Source organism: Hippocampus guttulatus, chromosome 2 (genome assembly GCF_054856545.1).
Source record: "Hippocampus guttulatus isolate MCC_2025c chromosome 2, RoL_Hgut_1.0, whole genome shotgun sequence".
Taxonomy (NCBI): Eukaryota; Metazoa; Chordata; class Actinopteri; order Syngnathiformes; family Syngnathidae; genus Hippocampus; species Hippocampus guttulatus.
In genome coordinates, this window is record NC_141262.1 from 35,737,953 (window position 1) to 35,757,166 (window position 19,214).

General features: G+C 43.8%; 1 protein-coding gene across 1 annotated transcript in view; it reads right to left on the reverse strand.

The window, feature by feature from the left end:
• Nucleotides 1-14,153: 14,153 nt before the first annotated feature.
• The window catches only part of ankrd50 (ankyrin repeat domain 50), a 40,451-nt gene continuing 35,390 nt past the window's right edge, over nt 14,154-19,214 (reverse strand). The window contains exon 4 of the mRNA XM_086105893.1: nt 14,154-18,939. Within this exon, the coding sequence (XP_085962019.1) occupies nt 15,437-18,939 (3,503 nt within the window). The 3' untranslated portion in view covers nt 14,154-15,436. The remainder of the gene's footprint in view (nt 18,940-19,214) is intronic.

Sequence of the window (19,214 nt, forward strand, 5' to 3'; positions counted from 1 at the left end):
AAATGTTAAGAATGGTGTCATGTTTGCCCTCCTACAGAAACCATATTAAAACAAAAAATATATATTTCCCTCCCCCCATCTTTCTCGGTTTTCAAACATTTTTGAAAAAGCTCCAGGGAGCCCCAGGCAAGATGCTCAGCTCTTGTTTTATTTATTTATTTATTTTTAACTGACAGTTGGTCACAAGTCATGGTTAAAGGTGGATTCAGTTTGAAGTTGCTCTATCCTGTTCAAAATGGTCAGACTTCAAATTTGCTGAGATTGAAACAATCTGCATGAACTCATTTTAACATGTTGGATGGTCTCCTCTCTCTTTTTTTTTTTTTGTAATGGCAGCTATATAATTGAAGCAGTATTCGGTTTGAAATGATTCATTCCTGTTTCAAATGGAAAAACATCAAGAGCTCTGAAAATAAAAGAGTGTGCATTAAAGCGCCGTCATAATGTTGGATGTTCTCATAATGACAGATAGTCTAATAATGTGTTTAGCCCTGTATGTGCATGTATATTTATGTCCACACCCAGTACGTACAGGGCACATTCAGACAAAGAGAGCAAAAGCAGCTCGGGGTGAACCCCACCTTCATGTGCCCGGCATATTAACAAGTCGAGCCTCCCTTTCATCCACGCCTCCGAGGTAGAAAAGCAGGGGTGGGGGTGGGGGTCCACGCTGTTGGGGTTGATTCAGAGGGTGGGTTGGCTTGGGCGCGGCTTGAATCAGTGGGGGTTGGCGGCGGCGTAAGAAGGTGAGAGGTTTCGGCAGTATCCGCCACCCGTCATGAAATATGTATGGTCGCCGCGCCCAGGCTGAGCGGTAATTGATCACCATTAGCCCAGGACGCCGGCCCTGATGGCTGCACCTGGGAGACACCCGCCAGCCCCCACCACACCTCCATCCCTCCCAGCATTGTTTTTAATGAGGGATTATGAATGAAAGAGACACGCCCAGAGGCTCAGTCACTTAGAAAATACGCTGTCAACGTTATCTCAGCCGCATGAGTGCTTTGTTTTTTCACTTGGGGTCATATTCACAGTGGATTGAATATTAAGTGACAGCCATATAAAAAGTATAAAACTCAAACTCTTCTTATGGGCAAATCCAATGCAATTTCCACACGTTGTCATTGAAAATGTCTTAATCATTGAGGAGGTTGTGTTCTGCGAAGGTGCACACCTGGACACCGATCCACAGATGACTTAGCCCGAGATGCGGTCTGGACGAAATACCAAAAATAAATAAATCTGTTAACATTAGCACTTGTGTGTTGTTCTAGTGTAGCTGTTGGCCTGACAACAAAAGTATTATTTGCAGTGAAATTTTCATCAACTATGCAGAAATATTCATGACACAAGTGAGTTGTCTTTGGGAGTTGTCGTTCCACCAAGGTGTACAACCGGTTACCGATCCATGGGAGCCTGTTTGGCCTTGGTGGAGGTCTCTTCCTATCAAACCCTGTTCCAGTTTCTTTGTGTCTGGGGTGAAATGAGGAGGAAAACTAGAAATCAATGAGGCGCAACCGTGCACACGTCACTTCACAGGCATGGTGCTTTAAATTCTCTTAAAAAAAAAAACAATGGTCCTCAGACAGAAAAGGGTGGAGTGCCCCCTCCGGGTCGGGGAGGAGATCTTGCCCCAAGTGGAGGAGTTTAAGTATCTTGGGGTCTTGTTCACGAGTGAGGGCAGGAGGGAGCGAGAGATCGACAGGCGGATCGGTGCAGCGTCTGCTGTGTTGCGGACTTTATATCGGTCTGTCGTGGTGAAGAAGGAGCTGAGCCAAAGGGTAAAGCTCTCAATTTACCGGTCAATCTACTTTCCAACCCTCATCTATGGTCACAAGCTATGGGTCGTGACCGAAAGAACGAAGAACGGCCGAAATGAGTTTTCTCCAAATGGTGTCTGGACTCTCCCTTAGAGAGAAGGTGAGAAGCTCGGTCACCCGGGAGGGGCTCAGAGTTGAGCCGCTTCTCCTCCACATCGAGAGGAGCCAGATGAGGTGGCTCGGGCATCTGATTCGGATGCCTCCTGGACGCCTCCCCGGTGAGGTGTTCCGGGCATGTCCCACCGGCGGGAGGCCCCGGGGACAACCCAGGACACGCTGGAGAGACTGTCTCCCAGCTGGCCTGGGAACGCCTCGGGATTCCCCGGGAAGAGATGGAAGAAGTGGCTGGGGAGAGGGAAGTCTGGGCTTCCCTGCTAAAGCTGCTGCCCCCGCGACCCGACCCCGGATAAGCGTTAGAAAATGGATGGAATGAATGGATGGAAGAAAAATAAAGTACTCGTATAATTCAACACTGCTGACCAATATCAATGATAATTTTCAGCAGATGGCGATGATGTGAGTCCCTGAACACACAGTGATTTGTGTATACATTATTTGCATTCGGTGTCTCTTCACGCATGGCATTTAATAAAAATTCCACACTGATAACAAACTAACTCAAACGCCAAGAGTCTATTTCAATCCCACTAGGCTTTAAATGAAATGCTCATGGAATATCAACCCAGAATGGTTATGAGGTTAGCAGACTCAATTAGTGGAGCTCGGAGTTAAAAGCAAATATGGTGCATCAGCATTTAGCTGTTAAACTACATGCAAATGGAATAAGATGTCAGCATAAATAAATGAGCCCCTGGTGTAAGCCCCTGCTTTTAAATGCTGGTTAAAAGCTGTGTGCGTGGATTTTTGTTTGTTTGTTTGTTTTTCCCATACCTATGATTAAGTTTTTTTTTTAAAGCATTTTAATAATCTTTTTTTTCTAAAATCATGTTCTTGCTGTACACTCTTTTGGTAATTTCGAAAAATTGTTTTACTTAGTGAACCGGTTGTCAGCCAATCGTACGGCACACAGAGACCAACAACCATCGGTGCCACACTCACACCGAGGGACAATTTTGAGTGTTGAATAAGCCTGCCATGCATGTTTTTTGGAATGGGGGAGGAAACCGCAGTACCCAGAGAAAACCTACTCGGGCCCGGGTAGAACATGCAAACTCCACACAGGAAGGTCAGAGCTGGGATTGAACCCACAACCTCTACACTGTGAGGTCGACGCACTAAACACTGGACCAACGGGCCGCCCTTTGATGTTACGTTTTCAGAATAAACGGCATACAAATGATTTGATTTTGAAAATAAATGTTCCGGAAGTGAATGCATGTGTACGTACATGCACATGCAGTGGAGACTTGACCGAGAACTCAGGCTAACTTAGCTCCTCCTCAACATTCAAATCTTGTCTCTTCTTCGAGATGTATCACTTCACCATACTGCATTTCCTCAAGAGCAACCTTGTGACATCTTCACCACAACCCCCCCCCCCCACCCCACAAATGCCCCAAACGATAGATTAAAATGTTTTTAATGCAAATAGATGACCTCACAACTAGCCAAACTAGAACATTACTGCATCGTTAAAAGCATACAAGCACAATTGAACATTTTATCGAGGCAAACAAAGCATGAGCGGATGAGATTTATTGAATTATTTTTAATTGACAGCAAATTGCGTTGTGGATTTGAATTCAAATCGACGACAACAATCAACTTTGATAATGAAACAATGTAAACAACACAGACCAGTGCACACGACAGACCATTTTTTTCCGTTGTTCCTCATTGTTGTTACACGTCGGACCTTTTGACGCCTCTGTGTTTTGAGACCTTTCTGATAAATTTGCCCGCGAGGAGGTCCTAAGCCCCTTTCATGACGCTCCCAAATGGGAACCTGATCACTCCTCGGTTTGGTGTGCTAGGGACGCAAAGGATGAATTAGCCTCCATTTTGTCCAATCTGGCGTTTCTTTGTGCGTGCGGTGCAGTGGGATGGCGGTGTCTGAGGAAACACATTTGGACAGCTACCAAGATCTTATTGATTGGTTGAGGAATGATTCAACGAGCAGCTCCTGCCTTTTTGCTGCAGGTCCGTAAAATCCATTCCGTCAAATCATTTAATCGCCTTACTTGCAGCGGGGGTCATCGATGATCTACAGTAATTGCCATAGGTTACATACTTCATTTTGAGGGTTCATTTGTGTCAAGAGCAAGCAATGAAGTCCATGAGAAATTTGGAAAGTTGATTCATAATTAAAAAACAAAAACAAAAAACCCCCAATAAATAGATGGAGGCAACAGGATTAGCGTGTTTCCCTCACTGTTCTGAAGATTGGTGCTGGTCTTGGCTGTTAGTCTGGTGAAAACGCTGTGCTTTTCTCTCCCCCTCCTCTTGCCTCGAGGCAATCCCGCCTCTGAGGTCGACATATTATTCCTTTGACCCCCATGCTTGGCTTGTGATCTGATGTGCGCTGTCACCTTTGGGACCTTATATCGACAAGTGTGTGCCTTTCCAAAGCATGTCCAATCAACTGAATTCACTTCAACTGGATTCCATTTCAGATCTTGGGACCTCTCTAGGATGATCCGTGAAAACATGATGCACCTGAGCTTTATTTGGAGGTTTTTGGCAAAGGCCATTGAATACTTACTACATGTTTTCTTTCCCTTCATTTTTTTTTTTTTTTATAAACATGCAAAGATTTAAAAAAAATAAATACATACAACTTCAAACTGGAATTATGGAGTGTTGTGTGTAGAATTTGGAAAGACGTTTTTAATTTATTTCATTATGGAATGAGGCGGTAACATGAAATTTGAAAAAATAAAAATAAAACAACTGAAACGCTTTGAATACCTTCCGCAATCACTCTACAGGTGTATTGTGCCCTGTGAATGTTTGGCCAGTTTATATCCCGCCTCTCCTCCTTGGAGCTCCTCTCACAAGGACAATGAAAACACATTTGAGTGTTGTCAACGTCGCGTGACACAAAACCCAGACCAGGTCACTATGGTGCCTCTCAAAATGCCCTTGCGCCGTTTGTAATTAAGCTCGTCGTGATGAATATTTGATATAAAAATTTCACGCGTGAATGGTTACTGTAGAGATGTGCCCTACGATTGGCTGGCGATCAGTCGGGCTATACCCTGCCTCTCTCTCCGTTTTCGGAACAAAAGAGCAAGCGTTGGTTTGCCAGATTTTTTTTGTATTTTTTATTACACAATCCCAGTATTTCCTTTGGGATAAATAAAGTATATAGCCACCGAGCTACAGACGGGAAGCGTTGAGTTTTCATGAGCTGTTGCTTCAGGCGACTCGGTGTTTGTCGTCATTGGGTGGCCGTCATCGATGAGGTGTTGCCGCATATTCGGACGGTACCCTTAAAGCTTGTTGAACACTAAAAGCACATTAACATACATCTCACAATTACCTCTGTAGCTAGTGGTAAAGCATACATAAAACAGCATTTCTTGTTTCCCAACTTCCTGTATTGCGGAGACAAAATTGTGTCCAAAGATTGACGGAAATTCATTCAAAGCTTTGCTGTTCACAAAGCAATTTTTTTTTGGTCTAAATTGCATCAAACTACCTGACACATTTCCTTGCATAGAGGGATCAAAACTTATATTTGTATCGCCCACTTGTTCCCCCGTACATCCAATTGATTCAGTGTCCCCATTTAGCACAATTCCACAGCCCATTCATTTGTTGATGCGCGTGACCTTGTCTTATCCAAGTTCTTAACTTTTATTTCAGGTACACACAAAAGAGGCTAATGTGCGTTGACCCGCGGGGGTCGCAGCAGGCCGTCTGAATACGGACACGCCGTAACCTCCTTCTTTGTGGCGCCTGACCTACATTCTTCAAGAGCCACGACTGGTGGGCGAGCTTACGCCGGGCAACGCAATGGAGAAAAGTGCCACAAATCAAACAAAAGAGCAGAGGTGACAAAAGTACTCACATGTACTAAAGGAAAAATGTAGACACTTCCACTGGTAAAAACAAAACAAGTATTGTTAAAACCTTATTAAATGCAAAAAGTCCCACTCCTGCCATTTACCTAATTATGTACGTACATGACTCATTTTGATAATGTGGTAACCCTGGACGCGCTATTCAAATATGGTGAAGTTGCAACATTTTCAGGAATATTCAGTGTGAGGTTTTGGTGCGAATTAACGGGAGTTGTTGGGATCAATCTGAAATAAAGTTGAGTCAAATTGATTGAGATAGCCCTTAATCACAAAAGAGTCCTAAAGAGCTTAACGGGCCTGTAGTTCACAAGAATCAACAACATTCCATCCAAGGGAGGGAAGCGGAAGTAAAACAGGCCAAAATTCAAACATCAGTCAGCAAGACGGTGCAAGAGACTAATTGCAGGAGACCAGGAATCTTTGAAGGTTGCCTTTTAATAGGGAACTTAAATATAATTGAGGGAAAATTATTTTAACACAATGCAGTTATTCAGCATTGCTTGTTCTTTTGTTTTTCTTTGTGCCGCAAATCCAAATCATTTTTTTCTTTTCCACCAAGTGAAGTTTCTTTTCCACCTAAATGATGCGGTGTAAATCCAGCATAAGAGTACATGCGCGAGAAGTCCTAAAGTGGACTTGAAGAGGCTTTCTTCCGATGGCATCATGATGTTGTGGCAGTGACCACAAAGGGGAAAAGTTCTTCTGGCTGCCGTTGCATCCTGGTTTTAATGACACACAACCAGGAGGCGACTCAGAGACGCACCAAACCTAAAGTTGAGCCAAATAACTGACCCGTCTAGAAACCCAACCCACTCTTTCATGTGTCCAAAACGGAACCGTGACGGCACAATTTCCATTCCAGATGCCACCCTGCGCTCAGATAATTAGATGACATCAGCGTCTGGTGTGATGTAAAATATACTTCGCTCTTGAAAGTGACAATTGCATTCAACGCAACGTAGCCAAACAATATCATGTGTTGAACTCGATAACCCTGTCCTGGCCTTACACGTCCACCTCCAAGTTTGTCATGTGCAATCGGAAGTTTGGACGAGGTCAATGTTCAGAGGTGGAAAGGCTATCGAGGTTTGGGGTTTCATTTCATTCTGGAAAGTTCAGCCAAAAGCCAAATATCCTTAGCTTTTTAAGACCAGTGGAGGCTAATCCAAACAGTCGCTTAACTTCACACGAGTGTACACGCGCACATGATCGCGGGCGAGTGCAATGGTAAGAATAGAAGCGCTCTCTGAGCGTAACGTGCAATTATACGCTGATGCCGCCAGACTTGTTTACTGCATTCGGTGGAGACGACAACAAAAAATGGACATTGCCTTTGGCTGCATTTTGGAGAAGTTTAGTTCGAGTAGGTGCGGTCGTACCCGTGATACCTGCCATGCCCCACTGCCAATGACTCCGTGTGTGCGTGTGTGTCACCTTATTCCATGCGACATAGAATGCAGTGGACTCTTTTGTGGATTACAGTATTTTTATTTTTTCTGTTTATTTCTATTCTGCAAAGTGGCACTAGTGATTTTAACTACCGTACGAAAGAAGTGATCATATTTATTATAACGATGCTTTAGTGACACGACCAAGCATGCTGTGGGCTCTTTTTTTTTTTGTTGTTTTTTTACTTTCTGGATCATTTCTAGCCATTATTTCTATTGCTTCTCAACCGTAACTGGCTAGAGAAACAATCGCATGATTTATTCGCCATTTCTTTTGCATGAAACAACTGAGTGCAACGTGAAATATCTCTATTATTTTATTCTTTACTATTTCAAGCTGTTCTTTTCATTTCTATTGGGTAAATTGGTGGTTATTGTGAAGGGAGAGAAACCTCTGCATTCGTCACACGTACACGGTGGTACAATGCGCTTTGAACATTCTACTTTTACTCTGTGGATTAATTGTAGTTTGTACATGTTCTGTTCATCTTTCTTTTGTGCAAGCGGTAGTTTGAATTACTAAATCGTGGCAGCAGCAATCGCATTTATTCTGACAAACAAATGATTGTAACCAAGAGCGCCAACTTGGAGGGGTGGCTTTTTTGAGTTAGTGGGTCACTTCTAGCCATTCTGTTGAATTTTAGTGTGCACTGATCTTGAATAAATGGTGAAGAGATCAACGCCATTGATCATGTGATGGGTTCACTGTGAGGCTTTTTTAGATGTCACCAAATTTGGACTGTGGATTAATTCTATTTCTCCCGTTTATTTCCGTCGTATTGTGTAAAATGGATGAGTTAAGGGGGCGACGACACATTTCCTTGTGCCATTAATTTTTTTTGGAGGTGATTGTGCCATGGACTTTTTTTTTTTTTTTGTCCTTAATTCTATTGTACAAGATAGTATTTATCGTCAACAACTGCCGGGAGGAGCAATCAGATTAATTATGTGAATTGTATCTTGCAAGACCTTTTGAGATATGACTCAGCATTGCATGGACTTTTTTTTTTTTAAACACTGTGGATTACTGCAGGTCTTTGTGTTTATTTCGATTGTGCAAGGTGGCGGTTGTCATAACTAATTGGAAAGTGTCATGATTCGGTTTGGGACCAACAGGTGGCACTGTAGGGCTCCACCTGCAGCTGCACACCCGTTGGTCATTCGCTAATTAGTGCTTTAAAAGGACTCCCAGCCCGACCACTCATTGTTGGGTCATTGTTGCTGTTTGCTCTTGGCTACTGTCATGTTTGTTTGTTCCTGTCAGGTTTGTTTCGGTCATGTTTCTGTTATTGAGGTTTTAGCTTCCGCCATGGATTTGTTTGTTACTTTGGATTCGTTTTGTTCTTGGGACTTTGTTTTGGATTTCGTTTTCTCTATATTTTAATACAATTCATCCAGTGCAACTTGCTCCTCCCTCCTGCCTGCTCTTTGGGGTCCACCACCACCTTGCATACGTGACAGAAAGAGGACAGATTGCAAGAAGAATGCATTCATTCTGTCATGTACTGTACATTGCACAACCCTTTGAGACGTAAGGGCGCTGAGGTTCATTTTTGTGGATTATTTCGACTCTTTGTTTATTTCGAATGCTTTTGCTCACTTTTGCGCACTGAGCGAGCGAGTTAATCATAGCAGATGCAAATGGGAATAAAAATGGATTTATTCTTTCGCTTTGAGTATTATTTCTAATTGTTGTGTTTATTTCTAATGTACGAGGTGGTGCTCATCGTGACTCATGTGGTCTATGTGTTATGACCCCTTTATTTACATGAGTGAAAAAAGATGTCATGCCAAAATTCAGCAACATCAGCTGCAAAAATCATCAAGTCAAATCTCCGAAGCACCCTGGCCAAAACTCAACTATGTCATTAAAAAAAAAGTCAAGTGTAAACAAAATAATCCACCTTGGATGTCATGTGACATCTCATCTCGATAATTGTCTTCCTGCATCAGAGAAGATCGTTGTTTCTTCTTCACCGTTCTCCATCTGTCCCCGGGCACCGTCACGCCTACCCCTTTGATTCAATGAACACACGGCGTGTGTGTGTGTGTGAGAGAGACACAGAGAGAGGGAGAGAGAAGGGTTTTATCCTGAGATGAACTCTGCAGCAGTGGAGCTGAAGTCTGCCTGAGAGACAGGAAGGAAGAGAAAGAGTCCACATAAACAAAAACATCAGAAAAGTAGCACAAAAAAAAAATGTTATGAGTGAGCTCCAAAGACAGGAAAGTGACGGACGTGATGAATGAGGGAAAGGAGGACGGAAAGGATGGAGAGATCCATCAACATCAAGGCCAGGACAGGAAATAGCAAAGTATTTTAGGGGTCTCGAAACCCCCGCCCCTCCAAATTCACTCAGTAGCACCTCCTGGAAATTTTGAATTCGGCTGGAAGTCAGCCATTTTGGTTTGAAGGACCAAAAGTCATTTCTCACTCCGTAGCATCCTTAGAAAATTGAAAAAAATATAGATACACCTGACACAAGTTTGTCCAATTGACACAAAATTGGGTTGTTTAGTATCAGTGGCCCGGTGGCCCAGTGGTTAGCGCATCAACCTCACAGGGCAGAAGTCGTGGGTTCGATCCCCGCTCCGGCCTTCCTGTGGAGTTTGCATGTTCTCCCTGGGCCTGCGTGGGTTTTCTGCGGGTAATCTGGCTTCCTCCCACATTCCAAAAACATGCATGGCAGCTGATTGAACACTCGAAATTGTCCTTTAGGTGTGAGTGTGTGCGTGGATGGTTGTTCGTCTCTGTGTGCCCTGCGATTGGCTGGCAACCGGTTCGGGGTGTCCGCCGCCTACTGCCCGAATACGGCTGGGATCGGCTCCGGCACACCCCGCGGCCCTTGTGAGGATAAAGCGGATCATGAAAGATGTTTATCATCACAGAAGCACAAAAAAAGTCTTGAGGACACATGCACGGAATTTGACAGCAAGTCAGCCATCTGCAGTTGAAGTGGCATTTTCTCACTCAGTGGTACCTCCAAGAAAATTTGGAAAAAAAAATAAATAAATCAGTCCCCAGAACCAGTTTGATTCCTATGATAACATGGCACATGAAAACATCTTAAAAACTAACGCAGAAAATTGAACAGCAAGTTGAAATAGGCAATCGTCACTCAGTAGCGGCACCGAAACTTTTTTCTTTTTTTAATCAGCATTTCACCAAGTGACATAAAATTGGGTGGACGCGCCTTTCATGCACCCTGTAACCCGATAACACGAAAAGCTGTAGTAACCGCTGTCCCTGAAAGGGTGAAGAGGACAAATAGAAAAAGTCTCAAGGAATCACAGCTCCGAATGTGCACAAAGAGTGAAATGAATACATTCGAAATGAACCCCGAAAGCTCATCTGTGATCTCAATTGACAAAGATAAAAACAAAGATTTTGCCTGGAGTTATTCGTTATTTTTATAAACACAAGATGCCATTTCAGTTACTTTTGGATCTTCCAAACGCTTTTTGTTTCATTAACGAAAAGGTTTTTGTAATTTTATTTGATTAGTTTTCATCAACCTTGACTCCAACTAAAGAATCCAGCCAAATGATCTCAAACCTGTCAGTTTATGACCCTAACTCAACAATGGTTTGGATACCAGAAATTCAGGCTCAGACAAAATGCGATAACAAAAACATTTACAACAGAAAACCGCACCGACAAAGCACAAACTGAAAACTCCGGTCACAAAGGAGCCAGGAAAAAATAACTCGTTAAACAAAAAGCACTTGCAAAGGCAAGGGACGAGAGAACACAGAATACGCAAGCAAAAGAAGTCTAATAACACGAAACCAAAGATCAAGATTGATAAAAAGGAAGAATGAAAAGACTTATAAAGTTCAATGACAAAACGAGAGCACCTATGAAAGCTGTCGAGAGGTCTAGAAAACAACACTTGAAGCACGACAGCGAGCAAGGTCAATAATCTGCCAAGAGACTTGGCAACTTGGCAGTCCTTAAATATTTGGCAAGGCTAGATGGGGAAACGCAAAACAGGTGCGCCTGCTGAAGAGAAAAGCTCTTCACTCCAGCTGGAGCTGAAACAATCAAAACAGACAGCACATGACAAATCCGGTATCCTTGACTTGTGTTGTTCTCTTAACAGCTCTTGCTGAGGCTGTTCCTTCTTTTGGAATAAATGACATTTGGGGGGGGGGAACGTTTTTGTGCTCCTTTAGTGGTGGGGCCATGGTACGCAAAGTGCTAGGAACTCATTCGGTATCCACAACAACAACACGAGCAATAAGGGCATACTGGGTGGAGAAGAAGCAGATGTGGCCGCTGGCACCAAACGGAAGACATGACATCACTTCCAGATGGTTTACATGTTAATAGCGCCACAATGCAAAAAATATATATAAAAAAAATACAGTGCTGAAAATTCTGACAAAATGACTTTCGCAGTCACATGGACGGCAACGCCACAATGCCTGATTTTATTCGCCAATTTGAATTTTATTGGGTGTACGGTGGTAAAATTAACTCATTCACTCCCAAAGACGTTTTTAAACGTCTTTTCAGACTTGGTCTAGAATTGGCTGGTACTGAATGAGTTAAGCACCAAAAGTGTCACGATTCGGGTTTGCGCAGCAATAAAAATGGAGGGAAAAGCGTTTCTTTGTGAGTGTTCAGAGTGAATGAAATCACTAATCGAATTCATCCAAATTACCCATGACGGCGTTCATTCTGTTGGCATGTATGACTCTTGGCTTTGTGATTTTGCTGTCATTGGTTGGCTTTTTGGTGACGCTCGACATGTACTTGGATGAAACAAGAATCGGTCAGTTTAGAACATCCACCCGGTTTGGAATTCTGTTTGACACACATCATGTCGGTTAAGATTAGATTTTTTTAGCCAGTAACTGATGATTTTGAACTATGATTTTTTTTTTTTTTACCTCTGACGTGATACAGACAAAGAGTGTGTTTAATATGGTGCAAAATATTCCAAATTAATAAAACAAATAAAATTAAAAAATCTATTTAATAAAATAAAATTATACTACATCTAAGTTAGCTGGAAAAATACTGAAATTAAGAGCAAATAAATTATGTTGGAATTATTCATTACTATACTCATATACTAATCATATTAAAATGACTTTAAATTACATGATGTTGAAATTACTCAACTAAAGTTACATTCATATTAAATTCAGTTGTCAAATGCCATGAATAATATTAAATTTACTGAAATTATATGAACTAAATAATATGAATTACCCCATATTGAAATGTAAAATGCCATTGTTACATGGAATTGCAAAAATTAAATCAATTTTGTTAAAATTCCTTCACCAAAACCACATTGATTATATGAAATCACTTCAATGACATGATATTCCAATTATTGACTAGAATGAAATTGTTTTATACCATTTCATATTAAATGAAGTAACAATTACATTAGTCATATGAAAAATGCTTGACTAAAATGGCATTGTATGAAATGTATTAACTAAAAGTGAATGCTATTAATATGCTCAGAATTTTTAATGGCACTTGGGCATTGTTGTCTTTTTAAAGGCCATCAGAGGATTGGAGTACAGTTGAGTAGAATTTTATTTTATTTTTTTACATTTTACCTTTGTACTCAAAGGTACATTTCAGTTCAATGCAGTTCAGTTCTAGTACTTTTACCCATCTGTTTTAAAATACAACTACCTTCTACCTTAGGTGTTGCACGTGAGGTCTTCTTCCACCTCTGTTGCTAAGTACCTTGCAGCAAAGAGTCCTGCAGCGCTGGAGCTTAATCCACTCTTAGCGGTTGGCCAAGGTGGAACAAAAAGTGCCGCATGACGCATCGTTTTGTGTATGTGTGTGCGCGCGCACGTCCCCACACACAGCCGGGATACAGAATGGTGGGGGGCTGATTCACCTCGCCTTCTAATCAGAAATTGGAACACCAGAGGGAAAAAAAATGGGTCGACGTGAAGGACACATTAGCTCCATGTCTTCGGACCATCCGCATTAGAAATTAGTAACACCGTCATTCGCAGTTCAACCATTTTATTTTTTTTTAAAAAAGTCACACAAAAATGCAACGTTCCGCTTCTGAACGAGACTAGTCTGGTGAGCATCAAAAGGAGTCGCAGTTACAATGCTGTGCAGTACTTTTTTCTGGGTATAGAAACAATTGGCTATATTAAAAGGTAGCTAGCCTAATAGCATCATTGTCAATGCCATTTTAAACTTATTTTCACAATCAAATATCAATGAAAAAAAATCCTAATGTGCAGCTAGCTCATCCTTTTGTGTAGATTGTCAGTCATCCACATCAAGGCAATCTCCAAAAAGTTAAATCAAGGCAACTGTTTTGCCTCTTCTTCGTTGAATTTCTCGTTATATATCCAGTATGAACAATTATGGTGAGTCAAAAAGGCTGTTTTTATTATTATTTTTTAAATAAAGTACTGTATTGTTAAAATCAGTTATTTTTGTTTGAAGCAGAATTGTTTGCATCTGCTGAAAGTAATTAAGTAACCTGTAATCTCATTTTGTTCCTGTTAAAATCCAGTAATCAGTAAAGTAAGTTATTTATGGCAACACTACATATGATTAAGGTCTTTGAGAGCACATTTATAGTCAATTTTTCCAAAACCGTTTGTGCCGTATGTTCTTTTAACAGTTTTCGTAAATTCACTTTAATCGCTTTGCTTTGTTAAATTCCTCAGTTTTTATTTTTAATCTTTCATAACTATGAGAAACACTTGTGTATTAAATGTGCCGTAGAACTGAAGCTGCCTTGCCGAATGTAATTTAAAAATCATTTTATCACATTAGCCTTAAAATGGCAAAATGTGCTTGCGGCGACTTCCGCTAACGACCGAGCCGTTAGCGTCTGAGTACCCGAAGTTGTTTTTTCTCATCAGGTGAACAAAGAAGACAAGAAGTGTTTTTTTTTTTTCAGCAGTAAAGCAAATATGTTTATTAAGCATTTTTAATATACATGGGTGGAAAAAAAAAATCACTTCATATATGATGCAGGAAGTAAATAAATGAATGTACATAGTGAGATATTTACAGTCCCGGCCACCCCAAGACAGTAGAGAAAACACTGAGCTGTTGAAGTGATAAGATTGCAAACTTTTTGTTTTGTTTTCCTAGTGGACTGATGGTGTTTGCACATGCGATAGGTCGCCATCATTGTCGTCCCTGGTAAAAAAAAAAAAGCATTACATGATGCAAAAATATGACACAGCCTGTAACTGTAGACTTAATGAAAAACATGTTTTTTTTTCCTTTTTTCCTGTCCCATTTTGATTGACTGACTATTTTTTTCCAACGTTGGCTTTCAAGAGTAAAATCCGAACTCTCTTTTCAGCCATTCCTGTGTCTCTCGCATTTGATTCCTTGACAGTGTTACACACAACAGGACTGAGTTTAGTTTAGCACCAAACCAATGCGGACAATAACACCGTGGATATATTTAAATATTCTGATGCAGTTGCAAAAAAAAAAAAAAAAAAAAAGATGCAAAAACACAACTGAAAAGAAATCCCATGGGGACAAAATTTACCTTTGTTACCCTTTTTGTCTTGAAACAACAAAAATAGCTGCAGGCAACTTGTCCAGAACACAACAGCACCATGGTAGAGCGGAACGCAACAAAAAGTGGCTTTTTTCCAAAATAAATATGCCTGCAAATTTCCAGGACTGCTTTGAACACGGAACGGAAAAGAATATTTGGAGAAAGGCGGCCTATTGATACAATGTCCTGGTGTTCATATGCAACACACACCCATGAAACAATGAAAAAGAATAGTCACAGACTGCCAATAAAATAAGGATGGGCTTCCAGAGTAAATAAAAGAAAAGCACATCTGTCATTTGACTTTTTCCAAAGTGCATACACTTATTTTTTTTCATTAAATAGCATTATATTAAATTATAATGATAGTTTCGCACAGAGAAGGCTGTAACAGAATGTAGGCACATTGCGTATCAGTCCACAGAAAGCCTTGAGGAAGCAACCGATCAACGCCCTTGTAAGGTTTCTACTTTTTGAGATCTTCCCAACGTAGTTGCTTTGGCACGTTTGTGGCCGCCGGCATTCAGGAAGAATTCCCGTGTTTCTCAGGGAGGCAACAGTCCAGCTGGAGAACATTCTTCGTGCAATCCAGCACTGACAAAAAAAAAAAAAAAAGAGTCGTCGTGAATGTGCTGACTGCCTGTTTGTGACACCGACTATAAAGGGGTTTCCTTTTTGTAGTTGAAGCCGGGTTCCGATCCTTCAATCTGCAGTCTGAGAGCTTGTTTAAGGCTTAGCTCCGTGTCGCCAACGGGGTAGCTCTCTAGGATGTCCTGGTGGTGGCCTCGACTCTGTGGGGCGCAGGGAACTGACACCCGCCCCAAGAAGACCTGGTGACCCTGTAGGTGATAGTTGGGGTTGGTCATGATGCCATTGCGTTTCTTCTCAATGCAGCTCTGTTTGTGGATGAAGAGCTGGTCTTGCTGGGCCGAGCTGCCGATAACCACCTTGCAATGGGGGTCCGTGGCGACTGATTTATTGAAAGCAAGGCGTTTGTCCATTTGAGTCATCTCGTACTCGAGTACCTGGCCTTGCGTGGAGCCGCCATTCTTGGATTTTTTCTTGTCCGGACCTCCTTTGCTGTTTGCGGTGCCGTTTACGATCTTGGTTCCCTTTGTCGATTTCAGACCGGGTTTCAGCAGCGACCAGTCAAATTCGTTGGACGGCGATGGCGGTGGCTGCTGACCAGTGGATTTTGTGGTGGAGGAAGGCGAGACGATGGACTGCCTACTGCGGCTGCGGGGCAACGAGTGCTGCTGGATTTGTTCGGTGAAGGTCATGCCGTGGAAGCTATCGATGGGAACCGTCTGTGCCGTGGCTGTGGACGAAGTGGTCCTCAGAGATGAGTTCTTGGAGCTCTTGAGCGAATTGTTGGACAGCGATGATTTCTGTCTATCCACAGTAGAGTCAGGGGATTCCGATGGGGAACTGAATGCGTGGACGGGCCCGTTGGTGGGACCGCGTCCCAATGACTGCAGATCTCCCGCACCAGTGCTGCCGGAACTGCTGGATTTTATGGTGAGCGACTGCATTTTACCCGTCATTTTGTCATCCATGGTGTGCACAGGTGACGGATTACTGCCATTTAAAGTTGTGGCTCCATATTTTTCCAAGAGTTTGATAATAGCGGAGTGGCCGCCTTTGGCCGCCACCCTCATTGCCGTGCGTCCAAACTGGTCAGCGTGGTTTGGGTCGGCACCGTTTTCAAGAAGTATCTGGACTACTTCGATGTGACCCTCCTGGGCGGCAATGCCCAAGGCCGTTGCACCCTGGTTGCATGTGTGGTCGACCCGTGTGCCGTTTTCTATCAGGAACTGCACAACTTTGGTGTGGCCTTGCCAGGCGGCCGACTGGAGGGCAGAGCGCTTCTCATTGTCACAGGCGTTGACATCAGCATGGTAGTTGATGAGCAGCCGCACAGTTTCCAAGTGGCCCTGCCAGCAGGACACGTGGAGGGCTGTCCTGCCTTCTGTGTCACACGCTTCCACGTTGGCGCCATTCTCTAGGAAGTACTCTGACATTGCCAGTTGGTTTTCCAGCGCCAGTATGTAGAGCGTCGGTCGTCCGTCGGCGTCCTTGTGGTCAATGTCGGCACCGTGGCTCAGCAGTAGCTCCACAACGTCGCGATGACCTTCCAGCGCCGCCACTCTGAGAGCATTCCTCCCGTCGTACCCTCGCTGGTCTATACACGCCTTGTTGTCCAGGAGGATTTGGACGCAGTCGTAGTGTCCCTCTTGTGCGGCCAGTATCAGCTGTATCCTGCCGTCGTTGTCCACCTCCGTGCAACGAGCGCCTTGCTCGATCAGGGCTTCGCACACTAGCCTGTGTCCTTCGAAGGATGCCATGTGCAGTGGCGTCCAGCCTGCGTCATCCCGGTGGTTTTCATCCAGACCTCTGTCCAGCAAAGTCCGAACCACCTCCACGTTGCCCTGCGCAGATGCGATGCTCAGCACCGTTCTTCCCTCGCTGTCAATGCTGTCTACCGCTGCGCCCCAGAATAGCAATGTGTTGACAACAGATGCATGGCCCATGGATGCAGCCGCGAGGAGCGGGGTACGTCCGTTATTGTCTGTGTGGTCTACGTCGGCACCGCCCTCCAGAAGCAGATCTACGACATCTACGTGTCCTTCATAGCCAGCCACCAGGAGAGGAGTCATGCAGTCTTTGTCGCAGTGGTCTACCTCTGCCCCCCTGTCAATGAGAAGACTCACAACAGAGGCGTGGCCTTTACTGGCGGGGATGCAGAGAGCTGCGACCGAAAGGGCGGTCCGACCATCCATGTCCTCATGATTGACTTCTGCCCCATGGTCTAGGAGGTGCTCCACTATCTCCCTGTGTCCCATATACGCAGCGGCGATGAGGGCTGTTCTTCCTTCATTATCGGCCTTGTTGACTTCAGCACCGTGCTGAAGAAGGTTCAGCACGATGTCCTCATGCCCCCCCCAAGCGGCTGCCCTCAAAGCTGTCCTGCCATCGGCATCAGCGCAGTCCACTTTGGCGCCGGCATACAGCAAAGCGGACACCACCTCCGAGTGTCCGCCCCATGCGGCCGAGCGCAGCGCTGTCCAGCCGTCGTGATCCGTGTGGTTGATGTTGGCCTCGCAGCCAATGAGGCAGTTGACCACTTTGGTGTGACCCTGCCTGGCGGCGAGAGTGAGCGCCGTTTGTCCATTGTTGTCCTCCAGCTCCATGTTTGCCCCTCTGGAGATGAGCAAGGTGACAACATCAAGGTTGCCGCTGTACGCCGCGCTGGAGAGCAGAGTTCTGGCGCTTGAGTCGTACTGGTTGACAGAGGCCCCATTGTCCAATAAAGTCCGTATGGAGTCCTCTCTTTCCAGGGCCTGTTGTACGATACATGAAGCGTGGTCATCTTCGTTGTTCACGTGGGCGCCGGCTTTGACTAGAAGTTGCAAAACCTCCTGTTCCCTCGGTATGGAGGTGGTCAGAGAGTCTTTGGCAGGTGTCCCATTCCAGACCATCCAAAGTGCCAGATTGAACGGCTCCATCTGCAAATTGGAATTCACTAGGTGAAGTGCGAATTCTTGCACTTCGCGAGGTTTGAGCTGCTTTGCCCGGCAGGTGTAACTCATAGCCAGCATCCGGTGTCCTTCTGCAGCATTGCACAGGTATTTTTGTGTACAATGCTTCACGTCCAGCAGCCACTCTGCAAAACTGTAGTGGAAAAGGATTTTGGTGCTGCCGAAACCATCCACTAACAACTTGGAGAGGATGTCCATCTTTTTCTGAAACTCTTCCATTGTCAGGGTGGTATTTTTGGTCCAGACTGCGTGGTACAGTTCCTTGACTGTGAGGGGCCTGCACGTGGCCAGGATAACGTTGAGGATGGGTTGGACTTTGGCAAACTGTTTCCTGACAAACAGTCTCTGGCAGAGCCAGAGGTAGAGGCCATTCAGCGTGCCGGGGATGTCGCGGATCTCACGTAGCATGATAAAGTTCTCAACCACGCCGTCCAGCACTCGCTCCAAATAGAGGAAACACCCGCTGCTCTTGATGTGGAGCTGGTTGAGCATCTCTGCCGTCTCTTTGGTGAGATGCTGCCTTAGGGCCTCCTCCTGATCCAGGCGGTGGAGGATGTACTGTTGCACATCCTTGACGATGTAGGCCTTACGCAGATCATCCAGGCTGATTTTCCGGAATCCTAAGTGTAAGAAAAAAAGTACATTAAGATTAATGGAAAAGAGTATTTTGCCATGAAAGCTTTTTCGTCCAGCTTGAACCCTGGTGGTTTAAATGGATATGGAAGTTATTAGGATTTTCTCAATCCCGGGAGTGTCACGTTTTTATTAGCTTGTTTTTAATTTACCAAAATCATACTGTTCAGGAAATTTTCAATAATCTCCATGTTTTATGTGTTACCCATTCACGTTTTTGAATGAAATCTGGACATGTTGACGCATTCGAAATAGTACATCA